At 40.0% G+C, this 26,531-nt stretch overlaps 3 protein-coding genes across 4 annotated transcripts; all 3 read left to right on the top strand.

Moving 5' to 3' along the window:
• Positions 1-10,793, top strand: LOC120559923. Its single transcript, XM_039802021.1, is given in 18 exon segments — positions 1-678; positions 886-901; positions 994-1,095; positions 1,189-1,262; positions 1,401-1,472; positions 1,563-1,665; positions 2,232-2,380; positions 2,465-2,533; positions 2,620-2,686; positions 4,406-4,590; positions 4,684-4,731; positions 4,823-4,868; positions 7,782-7,936; positions 8,046-8,114; positions 8,201-8,252; positions 8,389-8,496; positions 8,689-9,542; positions 9,545-10,793. Coding segments are annotated over 18 exon segments (2,409 nt in total). The 5' UTR covers positions 1-591; the 3' UTR covers positions 9,698-10,793.
• An 819-nt stretch (positions 10,794-11,612) lies between these two features.
• Positions 11,613-20,744, top strand: wu:fl23c11. 2 transcript variants are annotated; one of them, XM_039799877.1, is made up of 16 exons: positions 11,613-11,913; positions 13,718-13,745; positions 13,832-13,960; positions 14,189-14,263; positions 14,394-14,512; positions 15,773-15,878; positions 15,966-16,004; positions 16,124-16,257; positions 16,351-16,413; positions 16,509-16,566; positions 16,653-16,879; positions 18,314-18,361; positions 18,479-18,530; positions 18,716-18,811; positions 18,889-18,927; positions 19,253-20,744. In XM_039799877.1, the coding sequence occupies exons 1-16, from the start codon at positions 11,659-11,661 to the stop codon at positions 20,062-20,064; spliced, it is 2,280 nt and encodes a 759-aa protein (XP_039655811.1). In that variant the 5' UTR covers positions 11,613-11,658; the 3' UTR covers positions 20,065-20,744. The 2 variants fall into 2 exon arrangements, with proteins under 2 accessions (XP_039655811.1, XP_039655812.1); XM_039799878.1 differs by having other exon boundaries at positions 14,192-14,263.
• Positions 20,745-21,166: 422 nt separating this feature from the next.
• LOC120558716 (protein disulfide isomerase Creld1) lies at positions 21,167-26,513 on the top strand. Its single transcript, XM_039799884.1, has 11 exons — positions 21,167-21,465; positions 22,345-22,465; positions 22,555-22,637; positions 23,040-23,150; positions 23,287-23,378; positions 23,580-23,759; positions 23,868-23,963; positions 24,060-24,143; positions 24,734-24,829; positions 24,924-25,064; positions 25,150-26,513. The coding sequence occupies exons 2-11, from the start codon at positions 22,349-22,351 to the stop codon at positions 25,368-25,370; spliced, it is 1,221 nt and encodes a 406-aa protein (XP_039655818.1). The 5' UTR covers positions 21,167-21,465; positions 22,345-22,348; the 3' UTR covers positions 25,371-26,513.
• Positions 26,514-26,531: the final 18 nt, after the last annotated feature.

Raw genomic sequence — 26,531 nt, forward strand, 5'->3', positions numbered from 1 at the left:
GTGAAATTGTAATATTGAAAAGAAATAATTGGAGCTGCAGGGTGGATTGTACCTGGGCTTTATGTGTATGTGTGTGTGTGAGAGAGAGAGAGAAAGAGAAAGAGAGCGCTAGTACAACAGTGGTGTGAGAGAGAGCTAGTGAAAACAGTGCTGGGTAATGTATGACCTATTAGGTTTACGAGCTGCGAGTTTCATGGTAGTATTTTCTTTTGGGGCATCAGGAAGGTAACACTAGGCTTGGGTTCAAAGCTACATCCTCCTCCTGCTGTTTGGGACCCTGAGATAGGTGGAGATGAGTTGTCCGCGATTATTCATCCAAAAATGTTTTTAGTTTAGTCATTTGGCAGGCCCTGAGCGCTTAGAAAAAAAAAAAGCAGTATACTTGAGGAAGGCTAGATCATACAACCCCCCGGTCTCTTTTTAAGGGCGCGCGCTCAGGTGTTCAGCAGCTGAACACAGACGATAGCAGTTAAGTGTTCGCTCTTACCAGCAGAAACCAGCTACATGGACCAGCGTTAAAACTACGGCTTCGCGAGGGCACAAACTTGTGGCTTATAATTACGCGAACATTTGCCATTTTAAACGTTTTAGATGTTTAAAAGGAGTCTCGGCACCGCGTTGGCATTTTTTGCCGTCGCGGTGTCTCCACTGCTGCTGGAATGTACCACAACATGTCGGGTGAGTTTAACACAAAGATGAATTGAGGGTCAAATATTATAATATTTCAATAAGATTGGATTTATTACATTCAAAACACTAGCCTAACTGAACTTAACGGCCTAAATATTCTTAATAAAACGTATAGTGATTTAATGTGGATTAAATGGGCAAATCCATACAGTTTTGCGCTAAACTTATGTTGTCTTTCTCTTGTCTTTATTTTAGATGGTAAATCAAAATGGTACGTTGAAGGCATCGTAGCATCATATCAATGACTCCATGTGGATGCCACATTCCACTTGCTGTAATAATGCTCTTCACTTGTCTGTACAGATTATGTTGAGGGAGACTGCCCTGTGAAACTGACCTCAGTCCAGGACTCTAAGGGGAGTTACTCTGAACGTGTCACTGTCCATGTTTGGATGAAGTCTGGTGGTACGGAGTCAAGCGGCAAAGTCAAGTTTGTTATCTTCTAAAGCTGTCATTGTCAAACGTCTGACAAAAGTATGTCACACTGCTCTCTTCCAGACTTCCGTGAGACCCCGAAGATTGAAATTCAACACTCTCAACAAGACATAATTAGGCCTATCACGAAAAAAAAGGTTAGACTCTTTGCACCTGCCCCAAACTCATGTGTACATGTAAAATGTAATGATGAGCCTACAGTTCATTCATTTATTAATTTTAAGAGGGTGGAACACAATGGTATCATCTCTCTTTCTCTATTCTCTCTTTCTTAGCGTGACTATGAAAAAAAACCAGGTGAAATTCTAGTCAAGTGCAAGTCACATAGCAATGCCAGTTTTGCTCTGGTAAGATGCATTCTCCTGTTTTAGGCTCAAACATGCTGCTGTGAAGACAATTCTGATGATGATGGTGTGTTTTTTGGGTCTTTTTTTCAGTGGGAGGTGAAACATGATTGTGATGAAGCTGTAGCAAACAGTGTTGTTTCTGCATTCTACAGCACAACTTCAACAAGCTGCAATGTCAGTTACACAGTACCAGGTAGTGTATTTAGGATTTCTGGCCTCATGTTTTACCTCTTTTGGTTTAATTTTTCCTTTCTGCTCCTTCCTTTGGTTCTTTCATACATTCTCACTGATTCTCTCCATCAGAGCAGCCTGTATAACACATAGGAAATGTAAGAGTCAGGTGTGATACTGTATATCCTGTCTCAGATGGGTGACAAATTAAAGAAAAAAAACCATGGGCCTCCAAACAGCTCTAATGCTCATTTGTATTAGTTGTACAATAATCTCTCTACTGAAGGCATCAAACAGAATTGTTGCAAACATATTTCCTAATTTGGTGTTATGATGATGGTGGTGGAGAGCAGTGTCTGACACAACAGTCAAAAATCATCCATTGTATAAGAATTAGGGTTTGTTTTGATTTGCATGCCTTCAGTCTAAGAGTAAAAGCAAACCCAAACCATCTGCATTTATTAAGTTTCTCAACTTCACTAACTTATCCACGTTTTCCTTCAACGCGTCACCCGTCTGTATGTTTTGAGCTGTATGTGGTGATGATTATATATCGGTACTTTAGCTGTATTTTTGTGTGTGACTTAGATCCCAAGCCAGACTTTAATGTGTCTGTTAACCTGTCGACTAAATCCATATCTGTCACCGTGGAGCCTGGAGACAAAGTTTACGCCAAATGGTGTTACCAAAAAAGTCAAGTGGACTGCATCGGCGGTGTACATTCCCGCCAAATTACTGTAAGTATCAGAGGCACATTTATCTGCATATGTGCACTTTTGTTTTTACACACTAAAGAAAGTAAGCATGTGTGTTCTTTTCAGATTGATCCATCTCAGTTTCGACCAGCTCTTCTTAACATCCCTTACCTGCTGCCCTGTGTGTGTGTGCAGGTACTTCCAGCTCCATATAATGTTTTTTTACACGTGCAAAATTATTATTTTGTCGAATGAGTTTAATTCCTGTTTTGTATTGACAGGTATATTACACCCGTATGGATTCCCTGCGACATACAAAGTGCCCATTTCAAAGTGAGAGCCTCGCAGGTGAGTGTGATGGATGATTCATGTCAGAGTCAGATTGAAAATAAACATTGCAGGGAATTTTTTTTATTTTACCCTTGTTTTGTAATTGACGACTGATATACTCCTGTCTCATGATTCAGAAATACAAAACAGGCATTCCCCTTCGTCTGTTGGGTGGTGTCTTGCAGTCTTTCACAAGCCAGTTTTAGATCTTGTTACAGTTCATAAAAATATTGTTTATTATGTAATTTCTTTCTGTGTCCATTTCTAACACAGTCACACTCTGTACAAAGTTTTTATTTAAAAATATGGCTATTCTAAGATGTATGTTTCTGCAGTAGGTTATCCAATACCTGCAGACGGGTCAAATTATGTTACCGCCCAAATCTCCTAATGTTGTGACAAGGGCGTTCCACATTCAAGGAATTATGGTAAACCCCAGGGAAATGTGCAGGACATGATCTTTTTCGCAGTGTCCTAAGCATGAATCTAGAGCATTTTAAATGTGTCCCATTTAGCTGTTTTTCCAAAAATGAGCCTAAACTATTTTCATGGGGTGCATTGCACTGCTGGTCACATAGCTTACTGTACATCTTATGGGATGTGCACTGTAAACTAGTGCACAAACTGAAGTCTCTTTCTCATTGCTACATTATTTAAAAAGACATCAGGAAGAGAACCTGAATTCAAAGGCACAGACAAAATGTTTTGGGACATTTTGTGTAGAGCACATAAGTTTTATTAGAGAATGATATTCTGAGAAAAACATTTGTTTTAAAATAGCGTAAATTGCTTTACTTTTAAAGGGTCAGGTCACCACAATTATAAAAAGACATATTAACCTAGTGGTATTAGAAATGCAGATAGTTTTGCTTTCATTAAAAAAATATAATTTAAATTCATTTTCAGAAGCAATGACCTCATTGTGTACAGTTTCCCTTTCCTTTCAGTGGAGCTACTTCCACAGAAATAGAGGACATTGTTTCTGTAAAAACAATTTGGTATTTACCATATAATGTGGTTTTGAAATGTAATTTTTTACATTTGACGAGAGTCAGACGAAGAGTTAGAGAAGATCTTGTATCCAGTAGAAGGCTACGGCTTGCTGTCAACTAAGATAGCCAAACAGCACTTTTAGCACAAAGACTAGCAAGCAAGCATGGCTCTGTCAAAAGGCTATGTCACTGTTGCTGGCCAAGAAATGGTTCCAGCACATAACCCCCCATAAAACTGTCACACAGAGCAAGGCTAACTGTTAACCTTGATTCCAGATTTTATGCTGAACTATGCCAAAGGTCAGGCTATAGCTTCATATTTACTGAGCAGATATGGGACTGGCATCAATCTTTTTATATAAGTCTTGGCAATAAAGTGAAAAAGAAAATTGTTAAATTATCCCTTTCATTTAATTCACCTGGCTTATACTGGGATGGTGGGTGCATTTTCAGAGACAAATATCCCAAACCTTCAGCACCTAAAATCAAAACTATCTGCATGCCTCGACACCAGAAGGGGTGAGAAGAAAATGTTAAATTTTTTTAATTGGGGTAACTGACTCTTTTAAAGCACATTATCTTACTTTCATGTACCAGTTTGATACTTTACTCTGATACAGCATTCTAGTTTTGATGTTGGTAAATTAATATTTGGTTGGTCTGGCACAACTTCCTCCTTGGATTAGCCGCAGTCAGACACATTGTCATAGAGTTGTAAACATATGTGTCCACATTGCCTCAACAGATGTCAGAGATGTTTGGCTCTCCTCTGAAGTCACACTGTATGAGTCAAGTTTAAAGTGGCGCTCAGAGTGTCCTGCCAGTGACCTGAGGATCTCTGCCTCCCTCTGCTGGAGGCAACACGAACACCTCTGCACACCTGAACTCAACTCCACACTGGAGAAAGAGAAGGAAGAAGGGCCAGAACTGGTATGTTTGGCTTGCCTGCTGTTAGTATTGGTGATAGATTCCTGATATAAATTAATAAAGTTTTCTCAAACACCCACTGTGTCTCCTCAACAGATTTATAACACATCTGCAGTGGACAAACACCCTCAGATGTGTGTGCAGGTGAGGATTAGCCAAATGTGCTTGGATTGAAATATGTCCGTTTGCCTGTGTTTAAGTTGCAGATTCACATATTTGTGTTTAATTTTTGCAGTTTTCTCTACAAGGCAGCCATCATATATCTTGCCCCTTCCAAGCCGGTGAGTCAGAAAGAATAAAAGAAGTTTTGCTTTTTTCTAAAAGCTGTGAAGACTCTCAGCCTGTTAATATATCACTTTTATTTATTCAGGCAGGGCCAGTTGAGAGCAAGCTCTCATTTCCAATGATGCCCTGATTACATGCCATATACAATTGCAATACATTAAAAACAAACAAAAATTACTAAACATAGTAATTCATATATAATATACAGTTGCAATACACAGTACACACATAAAACAATTACAGAAAGTTAAACAACCAAATATGCACATTCAGAATACATGAACTCATAAAGAAGACATTTAAAGTGATTAAATGGAAACAATTTCATTAGAATCTGCAGGTTATTCCATTTATATGGAGCATAATACTCTGATGCAGTTTTGCCCAATTTTGTCATAACAAATGGAATATTTAGGACCAAGCAATCACTAGTGCGAGTGTCATAGTGATACGATTTAAAATTCAGATATAAATATACAGGCAATGTTTTAAGCAAGGCTTTTTAAATAAATAAAATGCATTGTTGCTCCCTTCTTAGAGCCAAAGAAGTCAAGCCTACATTGTGATAAAGGAGACAGAGGTGGGGACTGAATCCATTATCAGATATAAATCTAAGAGCAGAGTGATTAACTGCATCAAGTGGATTCAATGTAGAGGAAGCTGCATGCAAATAAATGATATCCCCATAATCTAAAACTGATAGAAACGTAGCTTGAACAATCTGTTTCCTAAAATTTTGGGTGAGGTAAGATTTATTGCCCAGATACTTGTAGCTGGAAACTTTTTCAATTTGTGTCTCATCAAAAGTGGTGATGTGTCTTTTAATTATCACAGTAGACACATTTCTTGGAAAACTCATATACTTAGTTTTGTCTAGGTCAATTTAAGTGACCTAGACTCTTTGGATTACACAACAATCTGATTGTAAATTCTGAAGACCTAGATCAACGGAGGGGCAACTGAATAGATGACTGTATCATCCGCATAGAGATGAACTGAGCTGTTCCTAACACCAGAATTAAAATAATTAATAAATATAATAAATAAAAGAGGCCCCAAAACAGACCCATGAGGAACCCCTTTACAAATATTCAGAAAATCTGATTGATAACCATCAGCCACAACAGCTTGAGATCTACCAGATAAATAATTCTCAACCCACCTACAGGACACAATATCAAACCCGATATTGTTGAGCAGGCCAGCTGACAGTCTTGCCTGGGCCCGGGACGAGATCTTAGATGGGCCCCCCCCCTCGCGGCCAGATCTCTCCTTTTCCCTTGCTCTTCCTCTCCTCACATCTCTCACTGAAATTAAGTGTGTAATCAGTCTCTGATCCATCCTGCTCAGACTCTCCGACAGGGCAGCGAGCCCCCCGCACTCTCTCTCTCTCTCTCTCTCTCTCTCTCTCTCTCTCTCACCGGTAGCCTGACTCTGTCCCTCCGTTGCGGGGCAGCGGGCCCCTCCCGCATCACTCTCTCTGTCACCTGACAGCAGCTGGATCTCTCTCTGTCTCATCCTTACTAATGAAGCTACCAAACTCAACTGTTTCTGTCAAAGTTAACCTGTTGTCTCAGGCTTTTATACGAGCTAATGGACGTTAACATGAGAGCTGGCCTGTTACGTTACGTTACAAGGCTCGTAAACGTTGGCTGCGCTGTTTCTTACCTTGCTCTACGTTGACAGTTCCAGCTTCACCGTCACCACCTTTTCTTAAATATTTGTTTAGAAAATCTCTAAGGCCTCTATTTTCTTCTTCTCTTTTCTTTCCTTTTCCGAGCTCCGGACTTGTGCTGACCGGACATTTTGAGCGTACTGAACTTCAAATCAAGTGACAATATCAAATTTTGATCAGTGGCCAAACCATTTTTATGTTGGGGGTGGGGGGGTTCTTGACCACCATTTCCAGGACAATTAGGAAGAAAACAAATAAAACGCTTTTATGTAATTCAAATATTATGCTACATATTTTTTTCCACAAATAGGCCTATTTAAAAAAAAAAGATTTTTAATTCTTCCATAATTTAATGAGGGCCCAGTTCTGCCCCTACTGTGGGCCCGGGACAACAGACCCGTTTGTCCCCCCCTATCGGCGGGCGTGTTGTTGAGACACTAAAGGATAGCATGATCGACTGTATCAAAGGCCTAAAAGAGGTCAATAAAAAGTGCAAGACAATCTTGCATATTATCTTGGGCATGAACAGTATCACTCACAACCTTAGAGGCCTCTTATACAGTGCAATGCCAAGATCTAAAACCAGACTGAAAGACTTAGAATATCACAGTCAGATAAAAAAGATCTTATTGGATTACTTATCAGAGGTTCGAAAACTTTTGCTAAGCAGGGTAGTTTTGAAATTGGCCGATAGTTATTCATGTCATTTGTAGGACCACCCTTATGCAGAGGAGTTACATAAGCGGTCTTCCATACATCCAGAATTCTCTCTGATGATAAAGTCAAATAAAAAATATGCGTCAAAACATCAACAATAATAGGTGCAGCTAATAATAAAAGACTAGGATCCAATTTTTCAGCCCCAGTGGACTTCTTCGGGTCAGTGTCACAGAGAGCATTGAGCACTTCAAGTCTTGAGAAGGGTCTGAAGGAGAAACTGTGCATCCCCTGACATACTAGATGAGTTGTCACTTATCGGAACATTTAAGCCTGAATTCTGAAATATGTGACCGGCAGCAACAAAGTGTTTATTAAAGAGATCACATAACTCCTTCTCATTAGAAACACTGAGAGAATCCTGCGTAATCTGATTGGGTAAGGATGAGGAAGGGCTATGAGATATAGACTTAATTATTCTCCCAAATTTTGCTGGATTTCAATAACAATCAGATAAAGAAGAAAAATTATTTAGCATTACAAATTACGAGTTTCCCTCTCTCCTTGTTCTTCACAGACATGTCTTCATGGGAGGTGTATATCAGACCGGGCAGGCTGAGTGTGTTTTTGTATCTCACCTCTTTTGTTCCTGCTGCAAAGTTCTCAGCTCAACTATGTGTCCTTAATAAGAGGGGATGTACACCCATGGGGCAGGTCCACTCTGTGACAATGGTAAGCATACGTACTGGTTCGTGAGAGAGAAAGAGCTGAAGAGAGAGAAAAATGTGGTAATTAAATGTTCATGTGAGTAAATATGTGCCACTTCTTATCCATTTTACAGGAACGGACTACTAATGAAACAAGGATAAATGTGCCTCTTCACTTTCTTGCTGAGAAGCCGTGTGTGCAGGTAAAGTGCATGCCCGAGAAAGGTGTTTCTGGACACGGTGAATTACCTTTTCTCTCTTCTCACTCTTTCAATTTGCTTTTTTGCAGGTGTGGAGGTCAGATCCTGCTCTTCATGGTAGAAGAATTCTGTGCCCGGACTGTGAGTGTAGTCAAGATACACACACAAGCTCAAGTGTACCATCACATGCACTTTTGTCCATCACTTCATGAATGCATACATACATGCACACACAACTCCTACAAAGTAAATAAACTCACATTTTCTGTTTCTACAGACACGCACAACAGATGCGGCATGTATGCTGTGGCAGTTTTGGTATTTGTGGTCATTGTTGCTTTACTGGGATTTTGTATCCACCGTCTCACCAAGAGTGGAGCTGCAGGTTGGTTCAGTTGCCTCTGTGTCTTTGAGTGGTTGCATGTCTCCTTCTTCAAATTTCAAATAATTTTAATTCCACTATTGTATTGCCTCAATTGATTAGTTTGATTCATTTCTGAAGGTAACTGTGCTTAATGTAGGAAAGGAAGAATTGAAATTTAGCCAACAAATCCCCTGTCTTTTCCCATAACTCTAGGTTGGCTCTGCATCCAGGAGCCAGTGTTGCTGGTGTGCTCATCAGAGCAGTCAGCCCACGTCTCTGCTGTGTGTGCATTAGCCTCAATCCTGCAGGGGGAGCTAAGTGCCAAAGTGCACATGGCTTTGTGGGCCCAAAGCTCACAAACACAGACTGGGACTGGAGTGGCAGATCTGGGTCCACTTCCCTGGCTGTACGGGCAGTGGGAAGCTGTGCGTAAGGCACAAGGAAAAGTGCTGATTATTTGGAGTCCTGAAGCCACAAAGACTTATGAGAAGTGGAGGGAGGAGAGGGAAAACATTGATAAGAATGAGAGAAAAGAGGAAGATTACAGCAAAGTAGAGGTGAGACATGAGAAAAAAAGAGTAGAGCGGGACGAGGATTTGAAACTAATTGGAAGAAGACTGGGAAAATGCAAAAAAGAGAAAGCTGCGGGAAAAAAAGGTTGTGCCAGATTATGTGATGATAAAGACTGGTACACCCAGAGGGAGCCCTCTACAGTGATTGTACCAGTGTTTACTGCTGCTCTGGCCTGCCTAGATGGGGCGCTGCAGGAATGCAAAGGTCAAGGAGTGGCCCTTGTCTACTTCCAGGGCCACTGCCACAGCAGGGACATCCCAAAGGCCTTCAGAGGTGTCCATCGGTACTGCTTACCGCAGGATTTCAGGGGTTTAATACAGGAGCTGGGAGGGATGAGAAGACAGACACAAACTGGTGAATTAAGGTGGAACTGCTGGCCCAGACTCCTGTCTAAAGTGTTGTCACTGTGGCTGGCACAGCAGCTTGCCCAAAGACTACAAACACTGCTGCCTCAGACGCAAGGAAAGAAAATGCAAGAGCTGAGCGTCACATCATGTCACTAAAAATTATGTCAGATAAGACTCAAAGCAGGCTCAAGTTGCCACTGGCAGCCAACATGGAAAGGCCAGGAACTGTACAAGAGCACGAGCCTCTCCATGTGTTGCCATGGCGAGAAGAGAAACTTTCATCTCAGGTTTCAAGTGTCTAATGGGGACAGACCTTTGTTCTGCTGGAAACATGATACATTATACAGTACATAAGACACGGGAGTTGGTGTTTCAGTGTGAGCGCATCTGAGCCAATCACTCTGTAAGAACTTTTCATTACTTGACACCATCATGTAAATAAATGCCACCACTCATTTTGCATATTAACAGGAGGTAAATACTCTCTCCTGTCTTCTGCATTAAGCTTTTAACAGATGCTCTTTATGTTGCTTTCGTGACTGAAGCCATAGCGAACGGCTGCCCTGTCTACTGTGTGTAAATATGCTAACCACTATGAAAATCTGTTTGCAAATTAGACCTCACTTTACAGTATTAATAATGCATTTATCAGTGTTTGAAAGTGTTGTAACAGCACAGGTGCAAATTTACTTGGGATTTTCTAAACCGGGGCGTTGAGCCAAAGCTGTCCCAGGATTTCCAGTGTTAGAGAGCAACAGCTAGAAAGATTAAGTGAATTTGTTGAAATTGAATGTGCTTGACCATTTAGCAGTTAATGCATGTGGTCCTGTACTACTAATATTGCCTTTAGTATATGAGACCTATTATTTAATATGTGCACACATACTACCTCTTAAAAACAAAGTATACATCCATCAGTTTTTTTTTAATGCACTGCTTAACCCTTGTGTTGTCTTCCTGGGTCAAAATTGCCCCAGTCTGTTTTGCCTGTTTTATAAAGCATAAAGTATACATCTTCTAAGCCAACTTCATTCCAACTTATCACCGCTAGTTTTACACTTATGTTTGTAATTCATGGTCAATAAACCTCACTGATATTTTATATAATTACTTTAGCTAATAATTTAGATCAGAGGAACGTATGTTGAGGCATAATTACAGCCTGTTTCGTGTATGGAACTATCCATGTTATTTTTGGGCAATGTGATTGAAAGAAACCCATATTTTTGAAACTTTGAAAACGGGTCAAATTTGACCTGAGGACAACTCAAGGGTTAATTCAGCAAACATTTGATTGCCCCTTGAATAAATATTTGTTTGACACTTGGCATTAGAACATTTTATATGAAAGATAATAAAACAATTTTAATAAAAAAACATTAATGTATAATAATGTAACTTTTTTTATAAGTTTCATGTGTTTTCTTCAACCTGTTTTTCAAATGAGTTACACCAACGACCACAACATTGACAAGACTCCAGTATTCTGATGCTGACACACCTGCTTGACAGGATTATCAGTACTAAGGAAGTAAGTCATACAGTAGATTTACCACTGGAACGATACTGCCAAAACATTCACTGATGTGGAACCGGAATTGGGGCTGGGCAATACGTTTGTTTATATATATATTCAACAGTCAAAATGATATAAAAATGTATATCTATAAATATCCAAATACATTTAAGATCCACAATGATTTTGCATTTTTATGGTTGTTCACTAAAGGATCACAGACACACAGTTAACACAGGTGACAGGGCTCCATAACGTACAGTAGATAAGGAATAATATAAATTGCTATCTACACCAGTGGACTTGACGGACATATCACTTAAAGGTTAATGATTAAACTTTATCACTCCAACTGAAAACATTCAAACAACAGCCTCTATGTTGGGTGCAAAGCTACTTTAGAGTTAATCGTTATCTGTGAGAAATATTTGACTTTAGCTGATGGGCTTATTATTAACAACACATTTTTAGTCAAACAGTCCTATGAATCGTCATGCATTCTGCCTAGCAGGCCTGCTTTGGGCTTATTGTTGTTACAAATTAGATCATATTTATTTTATGATGTAAATTGCACTGAATGATCAGAACCAAACAGAAACTTGCTGCGCATGTGACAAGTTTCCAATATCTCACCTGAGCAGGTAGCGCTGCGACACGCCCCACTCCCGAGCTGTCAATCATTGTGAATGTCACAACAGTTTGGTGCTGAACAAGCCACACTCGTTTCTCCGATGAACTATCACTGCCATGCTATGCTGCTGGGTGGATCTCAGGATAGCGTGCTCTACGTTTTGTGTTTCGGAGTGTAGCCGTGGAGCAGCAGACAGGAGAGAGACTCCCAGTGCCAGGCGCAGAGGCGCTCTCCAAGAAATGGCTCTCACGCTCCATCGGGTGCCACATGTTTCTCTCCCGCTGCTGTCACTGCTGCGCCTCTGGCTCTTCATGTCCGCAAGAGCGCTGCAGATGATTGACCATGACGCACCTGAACTCATCTGTAGCGAGGTAACGAGCCCATGATCAAAACAGCATCCAGGTTTCGGTTGGTCTGTGTGCACTTCTCACCAGCCTCTATGTCCTGCGCCGGCAAAGAACGTTCAGAGAACAAGATAAGTTTAAATGCCACATATGTTGGTTTTAACCGGAGCAGAGTGGTGCTTCAGGTAGCGGGTCTTATCCAGGTTCCTGAAACCGGGATATGATAATTTGACAGGATTTAAAAGCGCTACAGATAACAGATACAGAGTGTGTATTTATTATGTAGTCCTACTCTGTAGTGAATTTATTACACTATAATATATAGGTCTTCTTATTGTTTGTTTTTATTAGTTCATTTGTAAAACCATTTTCTCTTATATCATACAATGTGTCCTTTATAATACAAGAGCCAAATAATAGAGTAAGTTATACGTTGTTTAGAATTGAGTTCTACTTTATAAATATCCCTCTACTAAATTAAGTGTGTTACCACCTTTTTATTTGTTGTATGAAAACTCTAGCCAATCCATACATGAATGATTACAAACATTTTGTGTGCAGGCTTCAGGTTTTGGGGTAAATCAGGAGAGACAGAGAGAGAGAGAGAGAGAGAGAGAGAGAGAGAGAGAGAGAGAGATCAGAGTTTAATGTCCATTACTTATTTACTATTGTACTTGACACCTTACTCCACTGCTCAATTTCCAAGGAGGGATGTTGTAGCTTGAACTTCCTCTGAATTTTGTTTCAGAGACTTAAATCAACCAGAGAGAACATATATATATATGGAGTATGATATACACATGCAAGCACATATAAAGTAAAAGCTTTATGCTAGCATGAAACTAGTTCAGTCCGTAGGGACTTGAATTGGGAACCGTACAGTGTGGACTGGTAGCTGGAGAGGTGCTAGTTTACCTCCTGGGCACTGCTGAGGTGCCCTTGAGCAAGGCACTGAACCCCCAACTGCTCGGGGCGCCCCCTCACTCCGACATCTCTCCATTAGTGCATGTATAAGGTCCTGTTTTTGCATGTGTGTGTGTATTTCAGGTGTAATGTGTAATAACAACATAATGTTACAATGTAATTTCCACTTGGCGTTTCATTAAAAGTATTTCTTCTTCTATTAAAGAAGAAATATAGGTACAGTATAGGCCTCTTAATGAAAGTTATTTTGACATGTTACAGAAGGGAAAATCACAGGTGTAAACAATCAAATTAATGATGGCCAAATTCCATTTAGCGGCTTCAGTTTCATCGTCCTGGTATTGTGCAAGCTGACTCACTGTCACACTGTCATTTACTGGAACACTTGAACAGAGCTACCGTTAATATTATTAGTACTTTGACAAGTCAAAATGTCTGCTGTGAAAAGGCCCTATTGATAAGTTAAATTGAACTTATAGTACTTATGTAATGTAATGTATTTATATAACATATAAATGGCACTGTGGAACTCTACTGGGAATGGAGCATCATGCTTTTTGATGTATTGATTATGGTGGTGTAGGGATGTCTAACACAATGGTCCAAAAATATGTCCCTCCTATACAGTAGATCTAAATACAAATGTCACTTTACTGTTCCTATCCTACTGAAATACTATCATATACTTAATTATACTTTGTCACCTGTTTGTAGTTTCCATTGCTATTTTATGTAAAATTTATATGAAAATGTTTTGCGGTCTAATAGTAGTGGTAGTTCTGCTTTTACGCATGTAAAGTATCTGAATAACCCTTTCACCACTGTTGACACATACACTACTCAAGAGTTTTTTGCAAGTGGAATTGTTGAAAATTCAACTCTCATCCTACAACTTTTCTTTCCTCAGGGTTTGACTGACTGCTACATGAGCTCAGGTAGTGACCCAATCAACACAAGTGCATCTCTTATCACGGTAATAATCTCACAGTTTTCTAAAGCAGAACGGCTCTTCTTTCCACAGTCCCTCCGTACCCTGATGATTCAGATGATACAGTGGTTGTTACACATGTGCAGCTTGAAGTGATTCTGTGCTGTTCAGCCACACATGACAACTGTGAACCTTGCCTGCAAATCAACATCACAGTCCAAGGTAGCTTTGTTGTAAATCTTGTGACATTGTGAGCTAGGGTGACACGCCTTAAATGCTTCTGAAAGTTTTTCTTGCCGTGTTGTCCAAAATAAATGTTTTTGTGTACGCAGACAGTAATGTCAAGTCATCTCTTGAGCAGCTGTTTCCTGTATTGTTGTAGTTGTTAGACTTGTTCTAAAACATTGTGTTCTCCACTGTGGTATTTACTGACTGTGATTGTTGTTGGAGAAGTGGATAATGCAATGGAGGTTTCTGAGGAATCTGGTGACCATACTGATGAAGAGGAGTTCACTGAGCCAAAAGGTATACAACCATAAGCTCGACCCATAACAAACACTATGTCTCACACATTGTATTCTATAGAATAACTTAAATTAACTTTTTCCATTCTTTTTACACAGTTTACTCTTCTTCTATACTCTCTGTGTTACAGCTTGGGTGAAAATGTGTGTCAGCTCCCCAGACTTTCTTTGGAATTATTGCAAGAAACTCCAGTTTAGATCAAGCTTCTCCGGTTCTGACCAGAATTCTTCTCAACAGCCCACACATAAGGTAGATAATATTGGGCAGTTGTAAGGGAATTACCTCATGTAGTTGTTGTTTCTGTTCTCCACTAATTCATGAACTAGTCGTTGGTGGAAAGTAACTATGTAGATTTACTCAAGAACTGTAAGTAAAATGTTGAAGTAGGCCTACTTATCTTCATCCAGTACTGATTTCATTTTTTACCTTACTTTAAACTTCTACTCCACTACATTTATTTGACAGATTTTATGTAAAAATATATTATAAGCTTATAGGTAGAACACATTGATAAGATTAAACCAGCAGTTCCCAACCATTCAACTTGTGGCTCCTTACAAAAATGCAGAATCTGGTTGGGGCACTTCTCAGATGTCTATTAGTTGTTTGCAGTTCCACCAAAGAAACATTTCATCTCTAAACTTCTCGGATGGCTTAATTTAAATCACTGTTTGAGGCCCAATTAGATATTTAATTATTTTATAAAAAAGTAAATATTGGAGAAATTTCAAAAAATTAATACAGATTTATGTAACAAAACTTTTTTCTTCATCTTTCCTTTCCAATTAATCATCTCATGGCCCATCAGATGTATCTTTTGACTTTTACGAGGGACTAGACTTCTAGGTTGGGGACCACTGCACAAAATGCAAATGAAATGCAGACAAGGACAGGCGGACTAATGCAGTTAAAATATTTATTAAGAAATGAGGATTACAGAGAGTCCAAAGACAGGCAGCAAGCAAGCAACAGGCAAACAGGTTGCAAGTAACAAAACTCCAAACATTAATGCAACAATGAGTAACCAACAACAACCACAGGAAGTGGACCAGCATATGAAGTAGGAGTCACTGATGAGGGAAGTTAGATCAGCTGAGCAGGTGAACGAGCAGGAGGTCAGGTGACTGCAATGCTGATTAGTGAAGTGGGAACCATTTGTGGGAACAGGCGCAGGGATGTGGAAAGGTTGGAAAGTCCGGGGGCATCTGGTGGATGGAGGGAGAATGTCATACATGTGGTTTGAGTAATTGGGCATGTATGTCTGGAGATGAGGGACAGAGAGCCAGACTGTGACAGTAATGGAGTATTTTTTACATTGTTGTATTGGTACTTTTATGTAAAGGATCTGAATACTTCATCCACCACTGTTATTCTCTCACTGTCCTGCACTCCTACTTATTAAATAGCTCAAAGGCTAGTTTCAAAAAGATCTTTGTCTTTTAGTGTTCATGCTGTTACTGAGTGATTGAAACACTTTATAATGTGTATATATATTTTCTACAAATGCAGCTGCTGTTGACAGAAAAAGTGTCATTTGGCAGTCCTGTTGTGGTTGAGGTCTATTCAAAGAGAACATACAACATTCAAAATATCACAATCCCATCTTCAGAAGAAGGTAACTTTTAAGTTCTGTTTATGTGAGCAAAGACACGCTGAATTGCTGACTACTAACGTCACTGAACATCAACCTTTGTTCTTTCAGTTTGCTCCATGAACCTAAAAGGGACAGTAAAGGAATGTGGTAAGAGATGTTTGTAACATTAATAAGAATCAAGTATGCACAAGGCAGTGCCAGGCCAGCAGTAGCAGTTTTACTTCCTTATAGAGTGGGTCGGCTTAATTATATGATTGATGTGTCAGCTCCCAGACTCCGATCTGTGACTGATCATGAGAGAAATGTGGTCCTCGTCCAACTGGAAAACAACGATACCAGAGAAGACGAGCTCATGTGGAGGATGGTTTGGAATGACATATCTGGAGAGGGTCATCCGTGGGTCAGTCAATGCTAAACATTTTTTTATATTAATATGCTCTGTTTGTCAAAAATCAATCTAAAATCTATTTAACTTTCTTTTTAACCTTTGCAGCCCAAAGGCAGGAGAGAAATGGCCATTTCGTTAAACTTTGTTGCACCATGCCTGTGCTTCCAGGTTAGCTAACATGTTAATTGTAAATAAGAATAAAAAGACAAACATGTTTTGGAAATACATATATTTAATTTCTTTTAAAAAACCTTTCTTTTAAGGTATGGCGAAAGGGAAAGACGCTTCGTGGGGAATTCTGCCCTTTCAAAAATGAAAAATGTAAAGGGAGTTCACTGAGGTCAAACAGAGCAAGATACATTTTCATTGTAAATTATTTCACAGTTCAGCAATGTTTATATTTTCAGATGCACTGGAAAGAATGCAGCACAACGTGTCTGTGTCTGTGAAGGAGTCTCCGATGAGGGAGGATGACGTAGGGCTGATCTGGAATGTGACTGCCCCCTGCAGGCTGGAGGCAGAGGTGAGGCTGTGCAAGAAAGACCTGGCAGGAGGCCAGTGTGAAGAGGTGACGGGCTCCAGACAGATACTCCACAAACATGCTGGCTGGATTGCAACACGCAGTGGACATTGGGTAAAACATCAAGAAAAACCTTTTGGTTTCTTTACAAGCAGTCACATCCTCAGAGTTGGAAAATACTATAGACCTACTCACTTTTTGGAGGTAGTTTTATTTGTATTTCAATTTTACTTTATACTTGTTCTCCACTAAATTGCAGAGTTTTCCACTACATTTGTCTGACAGCTATTAAACTACCCAACAGAATATAAACAGTTAAACTGTGCTCCATCTTGACTATATACAACATTAAAATGCTACTTAATGCATCACTAACATTAATCCAATTTTATTATATGTAATAATAATAATAATAATAATAATAATAATAATAACACTTACGGTACAGATCCATTTGACCGTGCAACGCTTCTGTCGCGCCACGCTCCACTCTATTCCTATGGGTGACGTCAAGCGACTTCAACGTGCATGCAAAGCATTCCAAGAAGGCGGCGCTGCATTTGAAAAAATGCTGCGCATCCAAAAGCTGAACGATGCCCATCTTTATGTAAATTAATCCGTTGAACGCGACGCGACTATCCAGTAGAAGTAGATGAAAATCTTTCAAACTGACCTTCAGCAACTGTATGGCCTATTTCTCGCTTAAAAATGTTTTCAGAAACTATTTTCATAAATGAATACTAGATTGTATTCTCAACGCGCCGCCATGACACTCGGTTGAAATTCTCGAGCAGCCAGACCCACGTCAGGCGTTCGTCCAATCAGCAGCCAGTCAAGGGCGTGGAGCATCAACCATGGATGTATGACGTTGCGACACCACACTTCAGTCGTGTCGGTCAAATGGATCTGTACCGGTACTCCGATTCTCAACAACGCCCGAAACAAATTGCCTTCCGTGGCTTTAATATAATCATTTTTTTTGCTAAAGAGTACTTTTTCCTCTGATACAGTACATTTTTTTTTCAACAATGCTCATGTACATTTACTTAAGTAACATTAAGAATGCATGATTAGTTTTTGTCAGGAATGGGGGACATAACTCTGGCGCTGACTGGAGTAGGTGGGAAAGAATCTTATTGTATTGAAGCTGTGAATGTGGGCTGGCAGTGGGGGTGCACACTGTGGAACATGCAGGTGGAAACAGAAACACAGAAAGACAGAGAAAAAAACAAAACACACGGCAGGCATAAAAAAATGAAGAAATAAACCAAAACACATTCACACACACACACCAGTCACTGTGTGCAAGTCACGGTAGGCGGGGGCGTGACAGTTTTTAAATTGGGGCATTGCTATTTTGTCAAGTAAAGGATCTAAATACTTAATCCTCCACTGCACATCCTAACTGCAACCACCCTCACCCTCCAAAAACATGTAATTATTATGAACTATATGCTTTACATTATTGTTGCATGTTTAATGATGAATCTTCACTTTCTTCTTGATCCTTATTTCATTCATTCATGTATTTCTTCATCTACTTTTCAGAAAACAGGAGAGTTCAATGGGTCGTCACATCCTCTGATTTGTGTTCAGGTGATCCCGATATATTAAATATAATCTTTTACATACAATTTAAAACATATTTCACTGCTTTATACTTCAGTAGCCTACATACTGTGCTAACCTTAACTCTTTCACTATTTTTCTTAGATAAAGCTACATGGGATGGAGTTATACTTAGAGCCCCAGTGTCCATTTGCAAGTAAGACAATGAATTATTATCCAGACCCAGATGTTTACTATTTAACTCTTATCAGCTAAAACAAGCTACATTTTGTCATTAGAATGTGGCCGATAAGTAATTACACATTAACTGTACACTTATCACTGTCTGTGAATCTTCTTTAACATACTTTTTAAAGATTTAATCATTTATTTATTTTCCAGCACCTCGATGGAGATGGAGCCTGCCATTCCTCATTGGACTACTACTGATGTGTTTGGCCATAATAGGAGCCTATCTTATACAAGGGGTCCTTAAAGGTCAGTTTTTAAATATAAATAAATAATAATACCACTTTAGCAAAATACCTCAATGTGTACTTCTGTTTTCCTTCTAGGCTACATGTGGAGATGGTTGAAAGAAGATGATGTTAAAGGTATGAGGAGGCCTGACATCTATTTCATATTGGGCAACCATGATTTTCCACATCTCATAAAACGGGTTAACACTATGAATGAAATTTCATCCATACATTTGTAGAGATGTATGACTATTCATTTTCTTGTGTTTAAATGCTCACTTGCATATATTACCCTTCCTTCTGACATTTATATTCTGTATCTTTTCTAGTAGCCACTGTTACTGTAGCTGCTACTGTGGCTCATTCTTCTTTGCAGAAAAAAGATTTTTGGACTGTTGGACAGAACCAGCTGTTGGAAATATTCCTTTCAAAGTTTCTAAAAGGTTTTAATTTTTTACAGGAGCTGTGGGTGGTGGTCATGTTGTGTTGCTGTATCCATCTGATGACAACCAGGCTTTGCCAGAGCTGATGAATTACCTGGGCTCGTCCCTCCAAGGCCTCGGCTTCAGTGTGTCTCTTGACCTGTGGAGCCAGGCCGAGCTTAGTGTACTGGGCCCCGTGCCATGGCTCCACTCAAGACTGAACCGACTGCAAAAGCAGGGGGGCAAAGTGGTGTTGGTCCTAACCCAGGCTGCCTGGATAAGGGCTGAAGAATGGGGAGCCCGGAGCTGGGAAAGAAACACTCCCAAGGAGAGGAACAGGGTCATGGAGGAAGAGGAGGCAGAAAGACTCTACACTGCTTCTTCTCCCTGTGTAGATGTTTTTACTGCTTCATTGAGCTGTGTTCTAGCAGACTATTTACAGGGCCGCGCTGGTGAGCGGTTTATGTTGGTGCAGTTTGAATCACTTCCACCTGAGCCTCCGGGTGGTTTCCGGCCGCTGCCAGAACTTTTCCGCGGCCTTCATGTCTACAGCCTCCCGTCCCAGAGCCTGGGTTTTCTGACTGAACTGGCTGGGTCTCGGCAAATGGCTACCGCATCAGCCAGACGGAAAAGAGCAGGGGGGCTCAGACTGGCATCCCGAGCTCTGGCACGAGGGCTGTCAGGGTTTACAGCAGGGACAACTTTATTACGCCTTGCAGGAGTGTCCCAGAGTTGTGTTGGGGTAGGAGTAGAAGACTCTGGGGAAACGGTGCCCTTGCAGCCTTGTATTATCACACCTCCCTCCAGCCCTGACTCAAACCCCAAGGTCAGTGAAATGGAATGGGTTTAACAGCAGGAGAGGATGACACAAGACCAAGCTTAAGTTTTGGGATGAACAGCCAGTATTGAGTTGAAGTGACACTCTGGGAGATGTTCAGATACATCCATATCAGTTTGCAGCTTTTGAATTTGCTGATCTAAACATTTAGCGACTAGTGGCTGTTGAAACAGGGGTGACGTGTTTTGCGAGTGGAAAGAGTATTTCCTTCATTAAAAAAAAAACTGGGTTGTTATAGCTTGAGCTCTTGCTGCTCCATATAAATAAAAGTGCACAACGTTAAAACCTCACACTACTTAAGTAAGTTCAAGGAAAAATACATCAGTTGATTGGCTACGCAGTTTGGTCACTTCACAGTGGCCTGTGATGAATATATTTCATAAACATACCAAAATTACACTTAAATGCAAGAATCTCAATGAAGCAAATTGCTCCATTGTGTTTTTCTTGACATCATTTTTCAGTCTTAAACTAACTTACTGTGTGTTTGACATATTTACTAGTATTCGACATTCTGCATGCACTTATAGGCTATTGCATATGAAAGCCTTGACTTGAAGAATTGTTTTTTAACAGCTATTTCCATTCTCTTTAAACATATTCAATTGCTTTATTCATGCGTGGTGAGTCTATTTTATACTATGTTTTGTCCTACTGTAAGTGTGATTTGAATAAAGAATCTGTCTGAATAATCATGTTGTCCCTGTTAGATGCTCTTCTGATCTCAACATGGCAAGAGATTGCATTAATGCATTAATTAATTAATAATTGCATTAATAATTAGTTTAGAATGCATAGAAATTTAATAGGCCTACATAAAATCCACAACTTGTGGAACCCACAAGTTTTTGTCAGTGCGGTCAGATCATAGGTTTTGACAAGTGAATGAATTTGAACATATTACGAATTGTCATTTTAATCGGTATAATTGCAGAAATCTGGAATTAGTCTCTAAATGTTTACATATAGGTTGATAAATGTGTTTTAAATGCAGATTAACTGACTGATTTGTTGTTTAAATGGCTTGATGAACATGATATGTGTCTACTTTTACTGTGTAAAATTGGATGCTGACTGATTGGTTAATAAATGAAATCCCAGCGGGGTTTGGGCGGTGCCATATCCTGTGTGGCTCAGCTGCAGCTGCATGGAAACAGAGAATCAACTGGAAGCAGCATCATCCCATCCAGTCTCTGAGCCTACCGCAGGGCTAGCTTTACACGAGCCTGCATGAGCACTACCAGCGTCAGTCAGCTAGCTAGTCAGTCATTCAGCTGGTTTACCAACAAAAATGGCACAGTTGAAGCATTAAAAGTGTCCTTCCAAAATGTGAAATTCTGCCTGCGTAGTGTGAACCAGCAGGGAATCAAACAATCCTCAGTGGTTCGGCGGACGTGGTGGCTTTGCAATAAGGTAACGTTAACGTTAAGACCAGAATGGTCAAAAGAAGCAGTTCGGCTAGCTAATATCAGAGTAACGTAAACTGCATTCAATAATTAGCTACGTAGCTAGTAGATATGTAACCTTAAATATTGTTAGGATTATGTAATCGCTGAGTTCAATATACTTTAAAGATACACCGGACAGATTAGAAGACAATGATAGACAACGTTAGCTTAGGCTAGCAGCTAACTCTTGACCTTAGCCAGCTGTTGGTTGGCTAATTTTGTGTGGTGCTGATGCTGAGCTAGCTAAAATAAGCTAACGGTGGAAGAAGAGCATCCCAAACAGTCTGGATTAAACAGGCTGTATTTAGATCCCAACCAGGCTAAGATTAGTGTTTTTAAACTTTTCTAACAAGACTGAGTTAATAGAACAATATTTGGAGACACGTCACTGAGCTACTTGAGGATTGCATTGTGTGTAGTTTTAAATATCACGCAAATTATAAAAATTACTTAAATCTGTATCATAATATTATTTTGACGTCACAGAGGGTGAACTATGCAATCCAGTTAAACAACAAAAACTACAGCTTAAAAAAAAAAAAAAAAAAAAAGTTATCACCACTCTCACACCGACTGTCCCAATAAATACTGAGCATTATGCTTCCACAAAAGTTATGCTATTATATATTGCATGGCTTTGGACTGCTTTATAATGTACAGATTATCTTGTTTTGTCAACCTCCTTTACATACAGTAATAATGCATAGCATCAAGTTAATGTACGATAGGTAAAGCTTTTCACAGTATGTGTATTTGATGATATGTGCTGTGATGATCATTGAGAAGTATTTAAACACAAAAATGTATTTGCCATACGCTGATTTTGTGTGTGTGTTTTCTGAAGGATCATGTGGTGGGCCTGGCCATTCCTGCCTGCTCTGGTGCTTCTCTCAGAGCTCTCTTTTGTGAGAGTTCAGACTGCGCCATGCCAGACCTGCCGAAAACTCACAGAGAGTTTCATTAAGGTACTGCAGTTAAGTTAATGTGCCATCAGTTCATGCTTTACTTCTTAAGCATGTTCTTAAAGTATTACTTGAAATGTTGCCTTTTTTAGGGCTTAGAGAGAACAGCTAACAAAAACTTTGGGGGAGGAAACACTGCCTGGGAAGAAGAAAAGCTGGCCAAGTATGCACGCAGGTAAGATAAAAGTTTCAACTGGAGTCACACCTACACTTTATTTAGTTGCTTGATCTATGGACCTTTGTGGGGTCAGTCAATTCTTGATATAAAAGAAGAAAGAAGAAAAGACTAACTTTGATATTTTTGAATTTGAAATCCAGGAACCATCCTGACTAATGTGATTCAGTTTCAGAAGTTCTTTGACTTCTTTGCACATTTATGATAATTTGTTATGTGTGAATGATTATATAAGACGGCCTATTTTAAATGTTACAGTCCACTGAGGGAAGTGAATCCTCTCAATGGACCAAAGCAAGGCCCCCCACTGTTGTTTGGGGGGCTGGGTGGGTGTGTGGGGGTGAGACAGCATATGTTCTGTTCTTCTGGCTAACATCTCTAATTGCTGATCTCTTGTTTCAGTGAGACTCGGCTCCTAGAGATAGTGGAAGCCGCTTGTGAAAAAGCAGATTTTGAATGTAACCGGCTGCTTGAGCAGATAGAGGACCAAGTGGAGACATGGTGGTTCCACAGGTAAATGTGATTTACGTAGTATATATTTTTTTGTTCTGTTTTTATTGCTGAATCACAGAGAGGAACATGTTTTGATAAGATTTATTACCATGCCCATTTTTAATTTCATGACTGACATGATTTATGTGTCCTGTAGGCAGCAGGAGGCACCGGACCTGTTTGAGTGGCTGTGCATAGAGGAGCTAAGACTCTGCTGTCCACCTGGACGCTTTGGACCTGACTGCAAAGGTATGAAAAACATAAAGCGTTAAACAGAAGCTTCCTGATATCAGTGTAGAAAACCTTACCATGCTAAACCTCATTTGTACTTGGTTGCCCCATGTGGAGATGCTATAGACTCAATCAAGATGTGAAAATCACCATGCTAATTCAGAGCCTTGGTTATTAAGAGTTCCAGTGTACCACTAATAGCACATTTATCCGATATAGAGTGTCCATCGGACCCTGGTGGTGTGTGTGGAGGTCTGGGCCGCTGCGAGGGGGAAGGGACTCGCCTCGGAGATGGAGAATGTGTCTGTGATCCTGGATACTCGGGCCGTCTGTGCCAGAGCTGTGCTGATGGCTATTATAGAGAGAAAAGCTCCAACAACAGCATAGGAGCCTGTGCAGGTGCCTGAGATTCAGCCAATGGTTTCAACTTTCTACATATATGTAATTTTGTTTGAGGTCATCCAAAATTGACCTTCCTGCTGTCTACTCGTCTTTCACTCTTTGTAGCTTGCTACCACTCATGTAAGAAATGTGCGGGGCCACAGGACTACAAATGCCTCGAGTGCAAAGCCGGCTGGATCCTTCATGACAACAAGTGCGTGGGTGAGTTTGGCTTTAGCGGTCATTTGGTTAAATTTCATTGACTCTGTGCCAGTTTTTTGGATGTGTGTTGTTTGACTGCCCCGGTATGTCTCTTAGACATTGACGAGTGTGGTACAGAACTGGCTCGTTGTCCTTCTAACACCTACTGTCACAACACAGAAGGATCATATGAATGCAGAGGTATGTTCTCATTTGTAGTTGCTGTCTAAGTTGCTGCTGTTAGTGTGCTGTATTGAACCTAAGGAAATCATGCAAGTACGCTCCCCTCAAGGTTTTTTAGATTATTTCTGCAGCTGGTGTGATTTTTCTTTTTTTATGTATTTGTGATAAGATGCAGGTTTTTAGTTACATTTGCAAAATTGTAGAAGTTATAATCAAACAATCTACTTTATCTTATCGCAAAATATGAGTGGTTGTCTGTATGGTTGGTTTGGTGCAGGGCTGCTACAAATTATTATTTTCATCATCGATTTAATCTTCTGAATATTTTCTAATGTCAGAAAATGGTGAAAAATGAGTGTTATACTTTCCCACAGCACAAGTATTGCATACAAGTTAAAAATTAAAACGATTAATTGATTATCAAAGTAGTTGCGAATTCCTTTTTTGTTGACTTATTGTTGCAGCTTTAGTTGGGCAGGTATTGTTAACTTCATTAGTTGCAGTTTTTTCATTTTCCACTGTGTGACTAATTCAGTTATTCATACAGTATAGCGCATAATGCCCAGTTTAGTACGTAATGTTGACCACTGGGCTTCTGTTGTATCCAGGCTGTGACCAGGCATGTGTGGGCTGCATGGGTAGTGGTCCTGCCCGCTGTAAGAAGTGTGCACGTGGCTACAAATTGAGTGGAGCGAAGTGTCTTGGTAAGGATATACTGCTTATTTTCTGTATTTCTGTGCCACACCTTTTTTTCCCCTGATTTCCTTAAACTGTTATTCTTTTTGCTTCCTCGCACAGATATAGATGAATGTAGTGATCGTGCAATAGCATGCCCAGGACTCAATGAGGCCTGTACCAATGAGGAGGGCTCCTTCCACTGTGACTGTGCTGATGGATTCATTAGAAGAGATAGCATATGTGTTGAGAATAAGCCCCCTGGTAAGTAGCAGTAAATATACAGACATATATTGTTGACCGCTTTTCAGATCTGTTGACTAAGTTTCTTTTCCCTCTACCTCCTCAGCTGGCCCAGAGAAGGGGCTGTTTGACGATATGACAGATGATGAGGTCCTTGTACTGCAGCAGATGTTCTTTGGCGTTGTGATCTGTGCCATAGCAACGCTCGCCGCAAAGGGTGACATGGTTTTCACGGCCATTTTCATTGGAGGTGTAGCTGCTATGGCCGGATACTGGCTGACAGAAAAGGGAGACTTAATGCTGGATGGATTTCTGAAGGGACGCTAGACTGTCTGGAGCCTTGATTTGAGAAAGGACACTGGAATACCAGCCAGTTAAAGTGAATAAGACTCAACTGGGGGCAGGAGACTATCCCTGTAATGCTAGCCATTCAGGGATTGACTTGGGGAGTTACTTGAAAGGGCTTGGGTTCATTTATGTTTACGGATAGCATAATACAGGAAAAAGTGAGAACTTGAAGGCTACTTCATGTTGCTTGAAGAGGAATATCAAAGCAACACTGCACTGATATAAAGGGAACTGAACTTAATCCTCTACCTCATGTCACCCTTTGTGTGACATGAAAACCACTACTGATTGTTAAAATCTATTATGCATTTGGATGTCTCATCTGGCCTCTGTGTTGAAATTGTCGTTTTCTTCCACACAATCAAAACCTCCAGTCATCATGTCCACCCTGTGTTTTATTATCTCAATGCTGTGAAGCAGAGGGTTTCCCGTAGACTGAATGGTATGTGAATTTTGTCTGTCAGGTTACTGCAACACTCAGAGCTTCTTGCAGTGGGCATGTGGTAAAATATGGAATGTTTAGGATCACCCCAAAGAGAAAGCTCATCGAAACTCTGGGATATTTCCATTATGAGCCACTGGTTATTTGTGTTCACAGAATTACTTTTACCTCCTTACTTACTGAAAGATTCTTTTTAGTAATAATGCATGAAAATAGGATTTGAAATGACAGGTACTGCACTGTATGTATTAATTTATTTAACTTTGGCATGGAAGACTGACTTTAACAGCTGCTGGATCACCAACACAACTGCTATTGACCACTTAATGTGTATGAGGGAATGTTTTTTGGTAAATACCAGCTCTGATCTGGATGATTAAGCCATTTTTGTTGCCTTTTTATTTATTTTGAAAGCAATATTTATTGGGAAGATGTTTGTCATATTTTGCTCTCAACATTTCCTGTGGATTTTTATGTGTATTTCCATGCAGTTTTTTTATTTATTTTTTATTCTGTTCAATGTTATTTCTAGCAGATATAGTAGCATCATGTTTAAGCCACTGAAGCATCACTTCTTACCTGACCATCTACTGTCTTTGATTTTCTTAGTGTGGAAGGTTTTCCAGTCATTATTAGTTATATAGATGTTTGCTTTACAATAAAATGTCTGTCACTCCTCATGTTTTGTATTTGAATTT

Source organism: Perca fluviatilis, chromosome 5, assembly GCF_010015445.1.
Source record: "Perca fluviatilis chromosome 5, GENO_Pfluv_1.0, whole genome shotgun sequence".
NCBI classification, from domain to species: Eukaryota; Metazoa; Chordata; class Actinopteri; order Perciformes; family Percidae; genus Perca; species Perca fluviatilis.

What these genes read in the sequence shown, in the direction of transcription:
- LOC120558716 (XM_039799884.1), top strand. Translation starts at nt 22,349, where the DNA reads ATGTGGTGGGCCTGGCCATTCCTGCCTGCTCTGGTGCTTCTCTCAGAG. An exon ending in TCACAGAGAGTTTCATTAAG is followed by an intron (nt 22,466 to 22,554) that starts GTACTGCAGTTA and finishes TGCCTTTTTTAG; the next exon opens with GGCTTAGAGAGAACAGCTAA. An exon ending in TGTTGAGAATAAGCCCCCTG is followed by an intron (nt 25,065 to 25,149) that starts GTAAGTAGCAGT and finishes CTACCTCCTCAG; the next exon opens with CTGGCCCAGAGAAGGGGCTG.
- wu:fl23c11 (XM_039799877.1), top strand. Translation starts at nt 11,659, where the DNA reads ATGCTATGCTGCTGGGTGGATCTCAGGATAGCGTGCTCTACGTTTTGT. An exon ending in AATCCCATCTTCAGAAGAAG is followed by an intron (nt 15,879 to 15,965) that starts GTAACTTTTAAG and finishes TTGTTCTTTCAG; the next exon opens with TTTGCTCCATGAACCTAAAA. An exon ending in TATACAAGGGGTCCTTAAAG is followed by an intron (nt 18,812 to 18,888) that starts GTCAGTTTTTAA and finishes TTTTCCTTCTAG; the next exon opens with GCTACATGTGGAGATGGTTG.